This window comes from Musca domestica, unplaced genomic scaffold (assembly GCF_030504385.1).
Source record: "Musca domestica strain aabys unplaced genomic scaffold, Musca_domestica.polishedcontigs.V.1.1 2, whole genome shotgun sequence".
NCBI lineage: Eukaryota > Metazoa > Arthropoda > Insecta > Diptera > Muscidae > Musca > Musca domestica.
The window spans coordinates 42979901-42994790 of NW_026712249.1; the positions used below are offsets into that span (position 1 = coordinate 42979901).

General features: G+C 36.1%; 2 protein-coding genes across 2 annotated transcripts; both read left to right on the forward strand.

The window, feature by feature from the left end:
• Window positions 1-803: 803 nt before the first annotated feature.
• Window positions 804-5627, forward strand: LOC101893023 (uncharacterized). Its single transcript, XM_005184085.4, has 2 exons — window positions 804-1062; window positions 3489-5627. Exons 1-2 carry the CDS (start codon window positions 859-861, stop codon window positions 5517-5519), a joined length of 2235 nt encoding a protein of 744 aa, XP_005184142.2. The 5' UTR covers window positions 804-858; the 3' UTR covers window positions 5520-5627.
• Window positions 5628-8967: 3340 nt separating this feature from the next.
• On the forward strand, window positions 8968-14781 carry LOC101892854 (pickpocket protein 28-like). Its single transcript, XM_020036960.2, has 5 exons — window positions 8968-9486; window positions 9555-9660; window positions 13279-13427; window positions 13481-14280; window positions 14344-14781. Exons 1-5 carry the CDS (start codon window positions 9095-9097, stop codon window positions 14709-14711), a joined length of 1815 nt encoding a protein of 604 aa, XP_019892519.2. The 5' UTR covers window positions 8968-9094; the 3' UTR covers window positions 14712-14781.
• Window positions 14782-14890: the final 109 nt, after the last annotated feature.

The following is a 14890-nucleotide window of genomic DNA, read 5'->3' on the forward strand; positions in this document are numbered from 1 at the left end:
AACACCCGAATTTGAATATTTTCTGAACATTTTTTTTATTATTGAAAAGAAGACACACACTTTAGCAAATGAAGTTGACATATTAAGCCAGAAAAATAAAAAAATTTAAATCATACGGTAGTTCTGCCCTACCTTGAATTCATTGTACCATGATTGTACCCATGGTACAATGAAGAGAAGGTAGGTCAACTTTGAAAAAATTGCAAGTATAGAGGTCTACCTGTTTGGCTTGTAATGTCAGAATTAGTATCAAAACAATAAAAAATCAAACAACTTGTTGCATTTATTTTGAGTAAATAATTGAAAAACGCGATAACTGAATGGAAAGTCAACACTTCATTTCAAAATCATGTACTATATATCTCTAAACGATTATTTCGCTACAAAAACTCTAGCTTTTGTCGATGCATACGTTGAAATAAACATTTTGAAAACACACGAATTTGAATATTTTCTGAACAAACTTTTTGTTATTGAAAAGAAAACACATACATAAACAAAAAAAGTTGACATATTAAGCCAAGAAAATAAAAAAATTAGAATCATATGGTATCATAGCCCTACCTTGATATCATTGTACCATGATTGTACCATGGTTTGCTCTACATTTTGGCTCGGTGGCAATATATTTAATGAAGTAGCCACACGTATTTTATCATGAACGATTTCGGGAGCCCTATCGTGCACAAACAATCTATAAAGCTCTTTTCTTATTGGAAGTTTTGTTTTGATTCCCGAATTTTATTGGTCATTTTGTTATTTTTGCCTGTTCGTATTTTTGTATTTCACCCACTCAACATCACTTTATACATTGCTTGCAAAAATAAAAAATATATTAATAAAACAATATCTTAATTAATGTCAATAACTCTGGACGTGAATGCATTTTTAAATAGAGATGTTTGTACGCAATCAGTCTGTAATGATGATGGAACTGGTGGCAGCGGACCAAGTAACATCATTGCCACAGAAAGTCATGAAAATGACATATTGTCGATGGAAAAGGAAATGGAAACGACAAATATTTTTGAGGAAATCGAACATTTGCTAAAATTCAATAAGGTGAGATAGCGTTCGAGATAATTCTTAAATTGTGTGGAAGTGTGGACAAAGAATTTTTTGTTTCTATGACCGAAAACAAATACAAGTATAGGGAAGTGTTGACTTGCCAGAGTACAACACTTTTACAAAGCATTTGGGGAGCAAGTTGAGTTTAGGGGCTATGCTCGGATCATTTTGAAATTTTTACCGCAGGTAGGTATTTGTAACCTGATTACGGCAATGTAATTTTTTTGTGGGGGAAATACCCGGTTACCCGGTTATTCGACCCAAAAGTTCGAATACATCATCCGGTTTGTATCCGGTTCTACGTAACCGATACCAATAAAATGGGTATCATTTGAAAGCTTATGAAAATACCTATCCAACAAGTGGTCATATGACGGGGTTGCTGGAACCGGTTTCGGAGAAATTTAGGAAAATTTGCATTTTTGTATGAGTACTTTTTGAAAAATTTATAAAAACTCGAAAATGGACCCACTATATTATAGCTAACACTATTGCCTTTCCAAAATGGTGTCATATGTGTTGATATCTTTTGTGGTTCCGTGGATATAAGAGATAGAATTCATTAAATTATATTTTTCTCCAGTCTAGATGCATTTGACTTTGACCTTTATAGCTTTTTTAAGCAACCGGCCTTCGGCCGGGGCTTAAGATTTTCTCCTCTGGGGTATGTCCAACACCGGCTACGCGATCCATAGTTTTTCTAAAAATTGTAATTTTTGTAAGCAGCCGGCCTTCGGCCGGGGCTTAAGATTTTCTCCTCTGGGATATGTCCAACACCGACTACGCGATCCATAATATTCTAACAACACCAAATTAAAAACAAAGCAGATTAACAAGAACGTTAAACCCGACACAAAACTTGGGTTCACTCAAACTGCTTTCATAAGTAACGACTTTAAAAGTCAATATCTTCGGAACTACAAAAGATGTCAACACATATGACACCATTTTGGAAAGGCAATAGTGTTAGCTATAATATTGTGTATAGATTTTAAGACCCTATAATGGGTCCATTTTCGAGTTTTTATGGGTTTTTCAAAAATTACTCATACAAAAATGCATATTTTCCTAAATTTCTCCGAAACAGGTTCCAGTTCCCCGTCATATGACCACTTGTTGGATAGGTATTTTCATAAGCTTTCAAATGATACCCATATTATTGATATCGGTTACGTAGAACCGGATATAAACCGGATGTTGTATCCGAACTTTTGGGTCGAATAACCGGGTAACCGGGTATTTCCCCCACAAAAAAATTATATTGCCGTAATCAGGTTACAAATACCTACCTGCGGTAAAAATTTCAGGTCAATCCAAGCATAGCCCCTAAACTCAACTTATGCCGCATTTGGAAATGTTCAGCTCCTGATGATAAAATATTTAAAGTCTTTGAAGTCCTGTGTTTCGAGAGTGATAGATTTCCTCTGCAAATTGCGTTAAAATCTGTCAGTTGCTTTAAAAATATTTTCTTAAAACATATTTCAATCAGAAAGCCAGGTGTTATCGTTAAGTCCACTTGTGTATGAGGGATGCAGCCTTCCGACTACTTCCATACGAGCTCATAAAAAGTCAGCACTAAATTTATGGCCCACACAAACTGCGGATATGACATTTCAGCTGAGGGCTTGCAGAAGGACAGATAATTCCAACAACTAATAACTCAACTATCATGGTGCCACATTCGACTCCTTAAAGCGCGATGTGAGTGTGGCATGTGTGGAGCAGTGATTTGTATTAGAAAACAATTTAAATCTGGAGATCATCGACTTGAGCATGCGAAGATTATTTTTGTACCTTAACACAAACGAATAATTTAAGCCGAATTAGAGTCTTCCAAACCACGCATCATAGTGCATTGAACTTCTCCGATAAGACGTATCAAAAAGGAAGGCATAAATTAATTCAGTAGGCATTTCGTCCTAATCGATTTAGTTCAGCCTCAGCCTGGGCGCGGATCACATCACCCTACTAAACCTAGTGTTGAACTCACTACTGAAGATTTCTTGCTTCTGCTTCCAGAACAACCCATCACCACAGCTAGATCATCACCACCTTTACGAAATTGAGCTACAGTTTATCTTTTATCGCTTTATCCACCAAAATAATAATAATAATTTACCCAATTTTGTCAATTTTGATAAAATTGTATATTCGTATACGATGGCATTGATGGTATAAAAAAACAATCCAAATTTACATCGAATTTTTTCTGGTCCAAAAAAGAAGCAGTGGCAAATTTTAAGAGGATAAATGACGCGAAATCAATATTAATTTTAAGGAAACATAAAAATCACCTGTTTTTTGTGGTTACTCATGTTTAACCAATTTAGATATGGTTAGATTTTAAAATATTTTAATTTAACTTTCGCATTAAATGTATTTAATGTTTAACTGAAATCTTCCCTTTCCTCTACTTGCAGAATCTTGAATTTCCCAACGAACCAAACAAGCAGGAAGAGAAAAAAACTAAAAGTAAAAAAGTGGAGCTCCCAAAACCGGCAGAATCATTTAACTTGGATTTTCTGCCACATACCGAAGAGTTTTTGTTAGCATCTGAGACACAAAGTCTATTGGGTGAGGATCCTTTGCTGTTCTCTGTGGAACATGATCGTCTTCAACCTTTGAGTTCGAAATTTATGGTACCCGGAATATATAAACGCATAGATGGCATTGATGTACACGATCGCAATCGTAGACACCAACATAAGTTAAACGTTTTTATAACCAGCCTAGAGAAAGCTGGACGTATTTTGAGGGAACAAGAATTTGAACGTTTATATGAGTTGGGTGAAATCCAACAACATAATCCATTACGAAAGCAGATTGTGGCGGAAACTCCAAATGAAAATATAGCAACTAATGATATTAAGGAGGAATTGCCAAATACTAATTGTGTAGAAGAGAAAGAGACTAAAGCCGGAGATAATGTGCCAAAAGAATTGGATAATCTTTATCGTTTGGCTTGTGATATTTTAAAGCTTGCAAAACGCGATGACATTGTCATTGATCGCAATAACAATGAAGTTATTCGGACTCATCATCGAACAAATCAAAAAACTATCTATCGTTTTTGCCAACCAGATATGCTGGATTTGAAATCTTCTGAGGGGAATTCTGAAGATTGCAACACAATGGAGGAAGTTCCTAAAGAAAAGAAGATGGCCAGAGTTGGCAGACCCAGAAAAAGGCTGAAAGAAGACGACGAGTCTTTGAGCAATTCCAAAAAACCTGTAATAAAAGAACCTGCAATTAAACAAACGTTAAATCAACAAAAACCTCCAAATACCAATATGCCTCAAACAAAAACTCGCAGCGGACGTTTGGTGCGAATACCATCATCTAGTCTGGGAAGTTTCTCGGAAACTTCTTCGAAAACATCAAATGAGGAGTCTTTGCCAAATTTGTTAAATGATTTAAGAGATGTTTCATATCACAATAGTAAAGTAGATGCAAACCTGCATAGATCTCAAAGTACAACTCTCTCCACTGCCACTGAGTCGGATACAACAACCATCGATGACAATCCTCCTTTAACACCATCACCACCACCTAAACGTAAAGTTGCTCCCGAAGCAATATGTCCAACTTGCCAAAAAATATTTTTGGGTAAACGACTGCAAAGACATTTTGCTCAACATCCTGATCACATTAAAGTGCCAACAGCAGTAACACCGTCGTCTGACAATCATCAAACATCTTTTAACAATCACGATACAGCTGTGACTTTGACATCTAGCAAAGCTCCAGAAGCAGAAGATGTATCCCTATTCCGGTTTCTCGTCACTAAACTACAAAGGTCTCCACAACTTAATGAAGATCAAAAGGCTGATCTCTTTCTTGCCGAACTAAATGACCTGGTGGAACAATTACAATTAAGAAGCTCTAGATTAATACGCAACACATCCGGTTTACATTTTGTAAATCAGAAATGTTCGAAACTTTTGGGCATACCCGAAGGACAATATGCCTTAGATATGACTGCCATAGAGTCACCCATGGAACCTGAACCGCAAGACAATAATAATTCTCAAAATCTCACAACATCGGTGTCGGCAAATTTGAATAGCCGTAGTTTAGATTACACAAATCTTTCGATTACCCTTGACAATACCATAACCGATGAAGCAGCTCAAAAATTAAATCTTTCAGCTGGTGGAAAACTATTGCCACCATCTGAAGAAAGTTTGCTAAGAGCAGTGGATGATTTGCTGCAAACGGATATTGGTAAAATTCAAACAACTGCAGTATGTGCCAGTGATACGTCTCTTGTATCTTCAAATACCAATACCACTTCAGTGGTAGCCAATCTTTTGCCACCACACATTGATCATGTCAGTGATAATGCCGTTGAAGCTGTACACATGAAAGAGACATTGCCCAGTGTGGTTGTCAGTGCATCGGAGAATCCATTGTTGGATTTATCCGTGGACTTTTTTCAATTTAATAATTAAGCAGAGAAAATGTATGACATTATTAAGGATATTCTACAGACACACACACATTGCATTCATCAAAAAACAAGTATTTTCTGAAAATAAAAAGAGAAAAATAAAAAATTGTCCGAAGGTGTCTTCAATTGAATGCAGCACAACATCAACGACGTCAACGAAAAAAGGTAAACACATGTTGATGGAATCAGTTTTCCATTGGCACAATGAACTTTGCCCTGAATTGCCAATCTAGATGTCATCCATTTTTTTCAAGGTTAGGGGATATGCTACCAAACCAAACGGGTTACTCAAATCAATTTACCAAGATAAAATCATAGACATAATTAGCTTTGTCCTGGATGTTCAACACGTTTTCCTCTCTCAGATATGATATGTATAATTACTCCCCATGAATCCAGACAGTATGATTTAATCAATTGTTTCAAGGTTACAAGGATATGTAAACTATCCAGTTATTATTTTTTTTTGTTTTCAAATGAATTCTTACACGCTACCCGCGGCGTATAAATAGAAATCTAAAATTGCTAGCATAATTTCAACACTTAACTAAGTTAACAACTAAATTGGCCACAAATTAACCTGCAAGGGTAACTCACTCGACGCATGTAATTACCATTGTTTCCTCGTTGTTATACAAAACATGCGTCGTCGTCGTCGACGTATCAGAGGACAATTTGTTCTTTTGTTTAACTAACGAAACTAATAAAATTGTTTGTTGTAATTAAACGCGAGACAACTTACCTACCGTCTGATAATTTGATAACCATGCTTACTTTTCAATTTAGTTAATGTTGAAAGCGGTTTTGGTGACACAGTGGCTAACAACGAAAAACACGCCAAAGATATAATTAGAGGGAAGAATAGGAATGGGGGTAGTATTTTAATGGCGGTGAATTGAAATAATTTTCTAAAAATGAAAAAGACATCCTAAAGAATTTATAAATTTATCCCATGTTTAATAAAGCTAAACAGGTCTTAGAGTGTACATGTGGTCAGGAAGGAGCGACGTTGGTAGCTGACTCTCCAAAAAGAGTCTAGTTCTTTGAGCCTCCCGATCAAGTCTATAATTTAAAAATGAAAAACCCAAAGCGATGGGAAATATAAAACCACCAAAAGGAGAAGTACGTGTTCCGATTAAGGAACCTAAGACGAGTGGGTTGACACAGCCGGTATGGGACAACCGAACAAACGGTGGTGTAGAGGACATGGTGAGCTATGAAATCGACCCACATTTCGGTACATTTAATTTAACAAAACAGGGTATGATATATAAGGGCGGCTAGGGAAGTGTGAAACCATTGTGTTTAACCTGAAAATATAATTGAGAAGATTGAAAACGACAGAATATGGGCCACTAAGTCGCATATTCACACTAGATTTGAAGTAGGGGGATGTTGCTTCAGGCTGATTAAAATATTAAGATGAAGATAAGAAAATAAAGTTGTAGGCAGGTTTGCGATAAAGAGGTGGTTTTGGAGATGAGTACTACAAGTGCACAAAAAGTACTTTAATTGGTACAACTGGGTATTGGGTGAACAGATAGTATTTGAAATCTGAAATTTGGTATTAGATTAGATTAGAAATGTGTATTATATTATAATTCTATATAATTGTACGAAAAGTACTGTATGGTACTATAATCTATATTGGATTAAGGAATAGAGATAAAATTCTGAAATTTGATATTAAAGATGGTATCTGGGTTTTAGATTTGGAGGTGGTTGGGAAATTGCGTACTGCATTTCTAAATGGTACTAAACTTGACATTGGGTGAGGGGATCGGACTGAAATCTTCAAATTTGATATGGAGGTCTTTGTTGGTACGTGGGATTGAGATTGAGTTTTGGAAATATGTACTATAAAGAATAGAGCTGAAATACCGATATTTGATTTAGATGTCACTGTTGGTGTCTGTGGTTAAGATATAAAGCTGGTCTTGAAAATCTGTGCTATAATTTACGACAAGAACTAAATTGTACAAAACTGGGTAGAGGGACAATCCAAAAATTTTGCAAATTGTTCAAAAAGTACTAAATGGTACTATTAATTTTGATCACAGTAAGTTCGGCCGGGCCGAACTTTGAATACGCTCCACCATTTGGAATGAATTTGGAGATAAAATACCGAATATAGCCGTTATATTGGTGTCTATACGACGTGGACCTACATAGCCATTTGCCATAAGTCATTACCATATTCAAATTCGAAACTTGAAATAAACGGTGAATAATGTAGCATAAATCATCATAACAATTCTGCCATAGGCTGTAGCATTTATTACGAACTTCAAATACGCGTCTCAAAAAATTTGGGTGGGTATTGTACCTAAAATCGTCAAAATACCGAATATAGGGATGTTCTGGTATATGGGGCCTATACGAAGACCTGGACCTGCATAGACAATTTTCCGTCACAGACTGTAATTCCCATTACTAAATACGTAATTTGAAACAATTCCGGTGAATAATGACGCTAAAATCTTTAAAATACCGAATATAGGGAGGTACCGTTATATGGGGTCTATACGAAGACGTGGACGTGCACAGACAATTTTCTGTCTAAGGCTGTAGTATCGAACTTCAAATACCAAATTTGAAACAAATCCGTTTAACAACGTCGCTAAAATCATCAAAATACCAAATATCGGGAGGTACCGTTATATGGGGGCTATACGAAGACGTGGACGTGCACAGACAGTTTTCTGTCTAAGGCTGTAGTATCGAACTTCAAATACCAAATTTGAAACAAATCCGGTTAATAACGTCGCTAAAATCATCAAAATACCGAATATCGGGAGGTACCGTTATATGAAGGCTATATGAAAACGTGGATCTACATGGCCCATTTACGAACTTAACCTGCCTACTGGAAAAATAAACATGTGTGCAAAGTTTTAGCCTTCTATCTCAATTCGTTCGAAAGATAGCGTGATTACAACAGACAAACGGAGATGGCTAGATCGAATTTTACGCTGATCAAGAATATATATACTTTGTTGGGTCTGACATGAGCATTTCGAGGAGTTACAAACGGAATGACAAAGTTAATATACCCCCCATAGTATGGTGGAGGGTATAAAAAGGCCCAATATGAACTGTTGGAACGAATCTTAAATTTTAAGATGGGCTTTTCGCTGTTGTTCTTGTTCTGTTTCTTTTCTGCTAATTGGAGTCCATATAAAAGAATTTGACTTCGAACTAAGTTTCTTGCCAAACCTTTCATTCCATGTCATACGTATTTTCCTAACTTTTTCAAAAAAAAAATGTTTATTTGTATTTGCCAGGCATTATTGGCTTAGTTGGTTTTTATTTAAAAAATATATATATTTTTATTTTTGCTACTGCAAAGTTTTACTTGTCACACTTTGATGCAATGTCAACAATTTCTTTTAAGGATGTGTATGGATAAAACGATACCACCAATTACCATACCACCCCCTGCACTCACTCACAAGTAAACGATGGTCCTTAAAATTACACCGTTGTGTAATTACCAAATCAAGTTCAATTAAATCAACAATATATGAATGAACGCTGGACATCACCAGCTATCAGTATCAATTTCAACTTCAAACTATGAGCGTTCCAAATCGTCCTAGACTACAGGCTCCCATGGGCACAGGCATGGATAAACCGCTGTTACTTAAACGTGAGAGTTCGGTGAATTTGAAACATGTTTTCAGTGAAAATACCGAAGAATTTTGCACGCATTCAACGTTGCACGGTCTAAAATATGTGGTCGACGAACAATTGTATCCTGGCGAAAGGATATTTTTCGCGTTATCATTTGTTGCTGTCGTCCTGTTGTCTGTATTCTTTATACGAGACGTCTATGCGAAATGGCGTTCGACACCGGTTATTGTCGGTATTAGTCCGGAGCCAAGTTTTATCGTTAATGAGCCATTTCCGGCAATTACCTTTTGTAATTTAAATCAAGCATCAAAGAAAAAAGCTCAAGTGTATAATGAGTGAGTGCAATCGAATGTGATGATATATTGAAGGGAGGCGAAATAAAATGTTTGGTTTTGCGTTTTAGAGCTTCCAGCGAATTTGCAATGCTGCAGCTTTTGTGCAAAAATGAAGTTAATCAAACTGTTGCATCCGCCATCAATTGGAATTTATTTGAGGATTTTATTTTGAATGTAAGTGTATTATTTGGACCAAACTATTTTTTTATGCTCAAAGCTAAAGTCATGTTCTCAAGCCTTGCACCATGCGATAGTGGAAGAAAAAAGTTCCTTTGACAGTTCTTTATTTTTTACCAGAAAATATGTTATAAGCATATTGCCAAGCCTGATTTGATGTTCTGTTTTTTGTTACGAAGTCAATGAATAAAAATATTAAGAAGTAATCAAATGCTGTAGTCGTGCGGGGCCGACATGAGATACCATACAACACTACAATATGTTGGAAGTCCCCTTATGTCCAAATCCATTTTGGAAAATTTCGTTTTTGAAATAATATTATAGAGCTCTGCCCGATGTAACCTTTAAGTTTTTAACCGGGGGATTTGCCCAATATTTCCGCATACATTCTTGTTGTTAGGTATTCAAAAAAATTTTCACACGAAAGTTGATGATCCAGTGGTCATCCAAATTGTTCTTCCCTATACTTAACTCCCTTCTCATGCTAAATTTCGTGCCGATTGGTTTTCAATTGTGAAATGTGATCAGAAAAAAATTAAATTTTTTGGCCCATTTGAACCGCTTAATGTACATCTAGACTTTAGTTCTGACCCTAACACAGCCCTAAGGTCTAGCCCCATTCTAACTTCCGCGTCGATTGATACATAATTGCGACCTGTAGAGCAACTGCAAAATTGAGACATTTTTCTGTTTTTGTCCACTTCAATCCCTAAATACGTTGCCATCATCTCCAAAAAGAATAGGCTGCTATTCTGTCCCTAACCCGCCTACATTTTCAATTTCGTCATTGCGACCTGTAGCTTGATTACAAATTAACGCGGACAGACGGACATACATAGCTAGATCGACTCAGCTCGGCGAGATAGGAAGATCCGTATATAGCCTCCTATGTGTAGAATAAATATTTTGCGGTGTTACATAATTTTTGGCTCAATCAAACTTATAATACCTCCAACGCATAGTGTTGTAGGGTATAAAAAGTCTTGAAAATCAAGCCTTTTTGTCAGGAAGTCCATGAAAAAAGTTGGGAAACATTTCAACCAATTGTTAACCAAATCAGTTGTTATTTGATATTACGGGCTTTTTTGGGTGAATTAACTTCTTTCAAAAATTAGTAAAAGTAACTCCCCATAGAAATAACTTCTACATTTTTGAGTTCGGTCCAGGGGAAATTAACGTCTATTTACTTGTTTTAACTTTTTTACTTTTGCAGAAGAAGTTTTTATATCCTCCACCATAGTATGGAGGTTATATAAAGTTTGTAATTCAGTACGTAAAAAAATATACATTTCAGACCCCTCAAAGTATTCATAATCCGCATAAAATTCTATGTCGATTTAACGATGACCATCCGTCTCTTTGTCTGTGGAAATCACTCTAGCTTCCGGTTGATAAAATTTTACTCAAATGTGTGCTTGAAATGCAGTACTTTTGGTATTGAAAAAAAGCTATATAGGTCCACATTTATATATAGGTCCACATTTATATATAGCCCCCATATAACTGTATCTCCCAATATTCGGTATTTTGATAATTTTTACGACATTTTTTATTGGATTTCGCAAAAAAAGATGGTATTGCCTGCGACAGAGTCAATTGGCTATGCAGGTCCAGGTCTTCGTTTAGCCCCTATATATCGGTACCTCCCAATATTCTGTATTTTGATGATTTTACCTACATTATTCACCGGAATGGTTTAAAATTTCGCATTTGCACTTCATAATGGGTACTTCATCCTCTGACAGAAAACTGTCTATTCGAGTCCAGGTTTTCTTATAGACCCCATATAACTGATCCTTCCTATATTCGGTATTTTGATGTTCTGCGACATTAATCACCGGAATTGTTCAAAGTTTCGTATTGGAATATTGTAATGGCCTATGACAAAATTGCCCATGCACATCCACGTTTTCGCATGCACCCCAATATAACGGTAACTACGTATATTCTGTATTCTTGTTAACGGTTTTTTTTTTGAAAATTTCCAAATTCGTTCCAAATAGTGAAGGGTATTGAAAGTTCTACCTGGCCGAACGTACTGCTTTTTATTTTTTTTATACCCTCAGCCATGTGGCTACAGAGGGTATATATCATTTGATTCGACCAAAACATGCCTCATCCAAATATCGGTTTTAGACCCTAGATCTCTTTGGACCAAATCAGTTTCAGGACATTTGCAGTTGAACTTAGGGATGTTCGTCCGTCTGTCTGGCTGGCTGGTGCGCACTGTACATCCTAATATTATAGTCGAACTAAGATCGAGTTCGGGGATGTCGAATATCTGTCCAGCTTCCCCAAAAATAGTAAAAATAGGATCATCCAATTATTTGCAAACTTTGCATATCCTAATATTTTTATCAGTTCTGGGTCAGGTGCAAAAATTGGCAATATTGGCTTAGTCTATCAAGTACCTCCCTCACAAAGGGTGAACATTTTGAAAAACCATGACGGTCAAAAAAAAACGTGAAATTAATATTCGATACTTTTTAAATTTCACGCAACCTAAAAGTTCTAGCAACACAAGATCTGGTATAAAGACGGTAGGAATCGGCCCACACCTTCTGGTACCTCCACCCACAAAGGGTCAAATTTTTGAATAACCATGAAGCTTATAAAACGCGAAATGAACATCCGATTCCTTGCAAACTCTTTACATTCCATAATTTGGATCAATGCAACATTTAATGTAAAGATGGGATATATCGGTTTACACCTTCTGGTCCCCCCCACGAAAGGTCAACATTTTGAATAACCAAAACGATTATAAAATACGAAATGAGTATACGGTTCTCTTCAAATACCACACATATCAATATTTTTATCATTTCAAGATCTGGTGTAAAGATGGGGTATACCAGCTAACTCCTTCTAGTACGACAACCCCAAAAGGGGGCATAGTTTCGAATAACTAAAACCCTAATAAAATGCGAAATAAGCTTGCGATTCTTTTTAAATTTTACGTACCTCAATGTTTTTTTTTTCCAAAATCTGATGACCCACAAAGGAGTAAAAATTTTGAATAATTATGAAAAATGCAATAATGCAGAATAATCATTCGATTCTCTTCGAAATTTACACATCACAATATATCAATATATCTAAATGATGGGTATCGGTCAGCCCCTTCTGGTACCTCACCCACAAAGTATCACAATATTCAACACTTATATCTCTCATAACTTGCGATTCGAATTCGATCTATGTTTGATAGAAGTATTACGATGTGAAATGTTTGAATCAAATCAAAATGTTCTAAACTAAGAAAACGACACGACACGCTAAATAATAGCCCACTTTTATTGAAAATGTCTTGGCTAAGTAACATAGCAAACCACTGCTCAAAGAGTTCAGTACCTTTAGATGTGAATACACCAAAATGTTTACGGATTACACTATTTTTGCAACCTTTGTATGATTTTTTTTTTGAAGATTTTGTGGCGGCGATATGGTGAAATAATTTTGAAATAAAATTACTTTTTCGATTTTGCAATTTGTTTGTCTAATTTTTTTCAGTATTTTAAATTGTAATTTTATGCACGGATAAAGAAAGCGACGGTGCCGATCTCAATATGGGCATGAGTAATTAACAAATATATTTTCTATCTATTTTTACAGATATCTCAACCATGTGAAGAAATGATAATTGGTTGCAATTTTGGTGGAGCTGATTACAACTGCAAGGATATTTTTCGAACCATTGTAACAGATGAAGGATTATGCTGTGTTTTCAATAAGTTGGATCCAAATTTTATGTACAAGCCAAAGTATGTTGAACACTAATATTACAAAATTAAAAATTAATAAAATTTAATTTCAGCGTTCCCAGAAAACGTGAGTTACCCTATACGGATGATGCTGTCGCCGTCAATTGGAATCCGGAAAAAGGTTATCCAGAGAATTTACCCGATAATTTTTATCCACGCACAGCAGTGGGAACAGGTCAAACTCTTGGGCTTAGCATTACCTTTGATGTTGATATCAATGACTACTATTGTTCATCGACATCGAGTGTGGGTATTAAAATGGCTTTGCACAGCCCGGCAGAAGTGCCGCATGTCAAAGAGATTGGTACCCTCTTACCAGCTGGATATGAAACAAAGATACGCATACGTCCCGACAAAACAGAGGCTGCATTAAATCTCAAATCTATTCATAGGAAATATCGTCAGTGTCTGTTCGATGGAGAACAACATTTGACTTATTATTCGTATTACAATCGGCGTAATTGTGAAACGGAATGTCAGGCTCGCCGCTTGTTGGAACGCTGTAATTGCCTGGCCTATTATATGCCAATAATTGAGAATAATACAAGGATATGTGGTATTGTAGATACGCCATGTGTTAATGCGGTGGCCCAGAGTTACATCAATCGGTCACGGGTAGTGCTGGAAGATTGCCAACACATCTGTTGGCCCAGTTGTTTTGATTTGAATTTTTACAGCGATTTCTTTTCGGCCCCCATATCCCATGAGGGTTTCGAAATTGCCAATAAGCTGATAAAGAAAATGTCCAGTGATTATGCTGAGAAGAGTATGGCTGTGACACATTTCTATTTTACGGATAACACTTTTCGCAGTACCAAACAGACGGAGTTCGTGGGAATTACGGATTTTTTGTGTGAGTATTGAGGATACGACAATTAAAGACATTAGACGTCTCACGTGTACCTTTTCTTTTCAGCCAGTGTTGGTGGTCTGATGGGTCTCTTTATGGGCTTCAGTTTCATCTCGATTGCCGAATTCATTTATTATGCCATATTGCGGCCCTATCACAAAATCAAAAAACATGATCGCCTCAATCAGTCCAAATCAAAACCCCGAAATCCACCACCAGTACGTGACTATCAGGTGCGATTTGTAAGTCCAACTGAGAGGACCATCACTCGCATACCTGACCATTTGTCCAAGTCGAAAAAACTACAACTATTTCCACCCCTAAGTCACCAAAAGCCAACAATGGAACGTCGGCCAAGTTTGCAATTGGACAATGATATTTTCAATAAACGACTGTCATGGAACAGCAATGGAAGTTACAATAAATCCAAATAAACAAATCATATTATGAAAATAAACATAAAGGAATGTTTATGTAAATTAATAAAATCCAATCAAAACTTAAGTGCTATAAGTTGTAAAAAACAATTAGGATGGCTTTTTTCATTTTGGTTATAAAAATGTTGGTAACAACTGGAAAATTATGGTTAAATATTTTCTTTGCAATTGTTGTG

Bases quoted from the DNA above. Each gene is read 5' to 3' on its own strand.
- LOC101892854 (XM_020036960.2), top strand. From the start codon at position 9,095: ATGAGCGTTCCAAATCGTCCTAGACTACAGGCTCCCATGGGCACAGGC. The intron at 9,661-13,278 runs GTAAGTGTATTA...CTATTTTTACAG, and splicing joins TTGAGGATTTTATTTTGAAT to ATATCTCAACCATGTGAAGA. The intron at 14,281-14,343 runs GTGAGTATTGAG...TTTTCTTTTCAG, and splicing joins GGGAATTACGGATTTTTTGT to CCAGTGTTGGTGGTCTGATG.
- LOC101893023 (XM_005184085.4), top strand. From the start codon at position 859: ATGTCAATAACTCTGGACGTGAATGCATTTTTAAATAGAGATGTTTGT. The intron at 1,063-3,488 runs GTGAGATAGCGT...CTCTACTTGCAG, and splicing joins ATTTGCTAAAATTCAATAAG to AATCTTGAATTTCCCAACGA.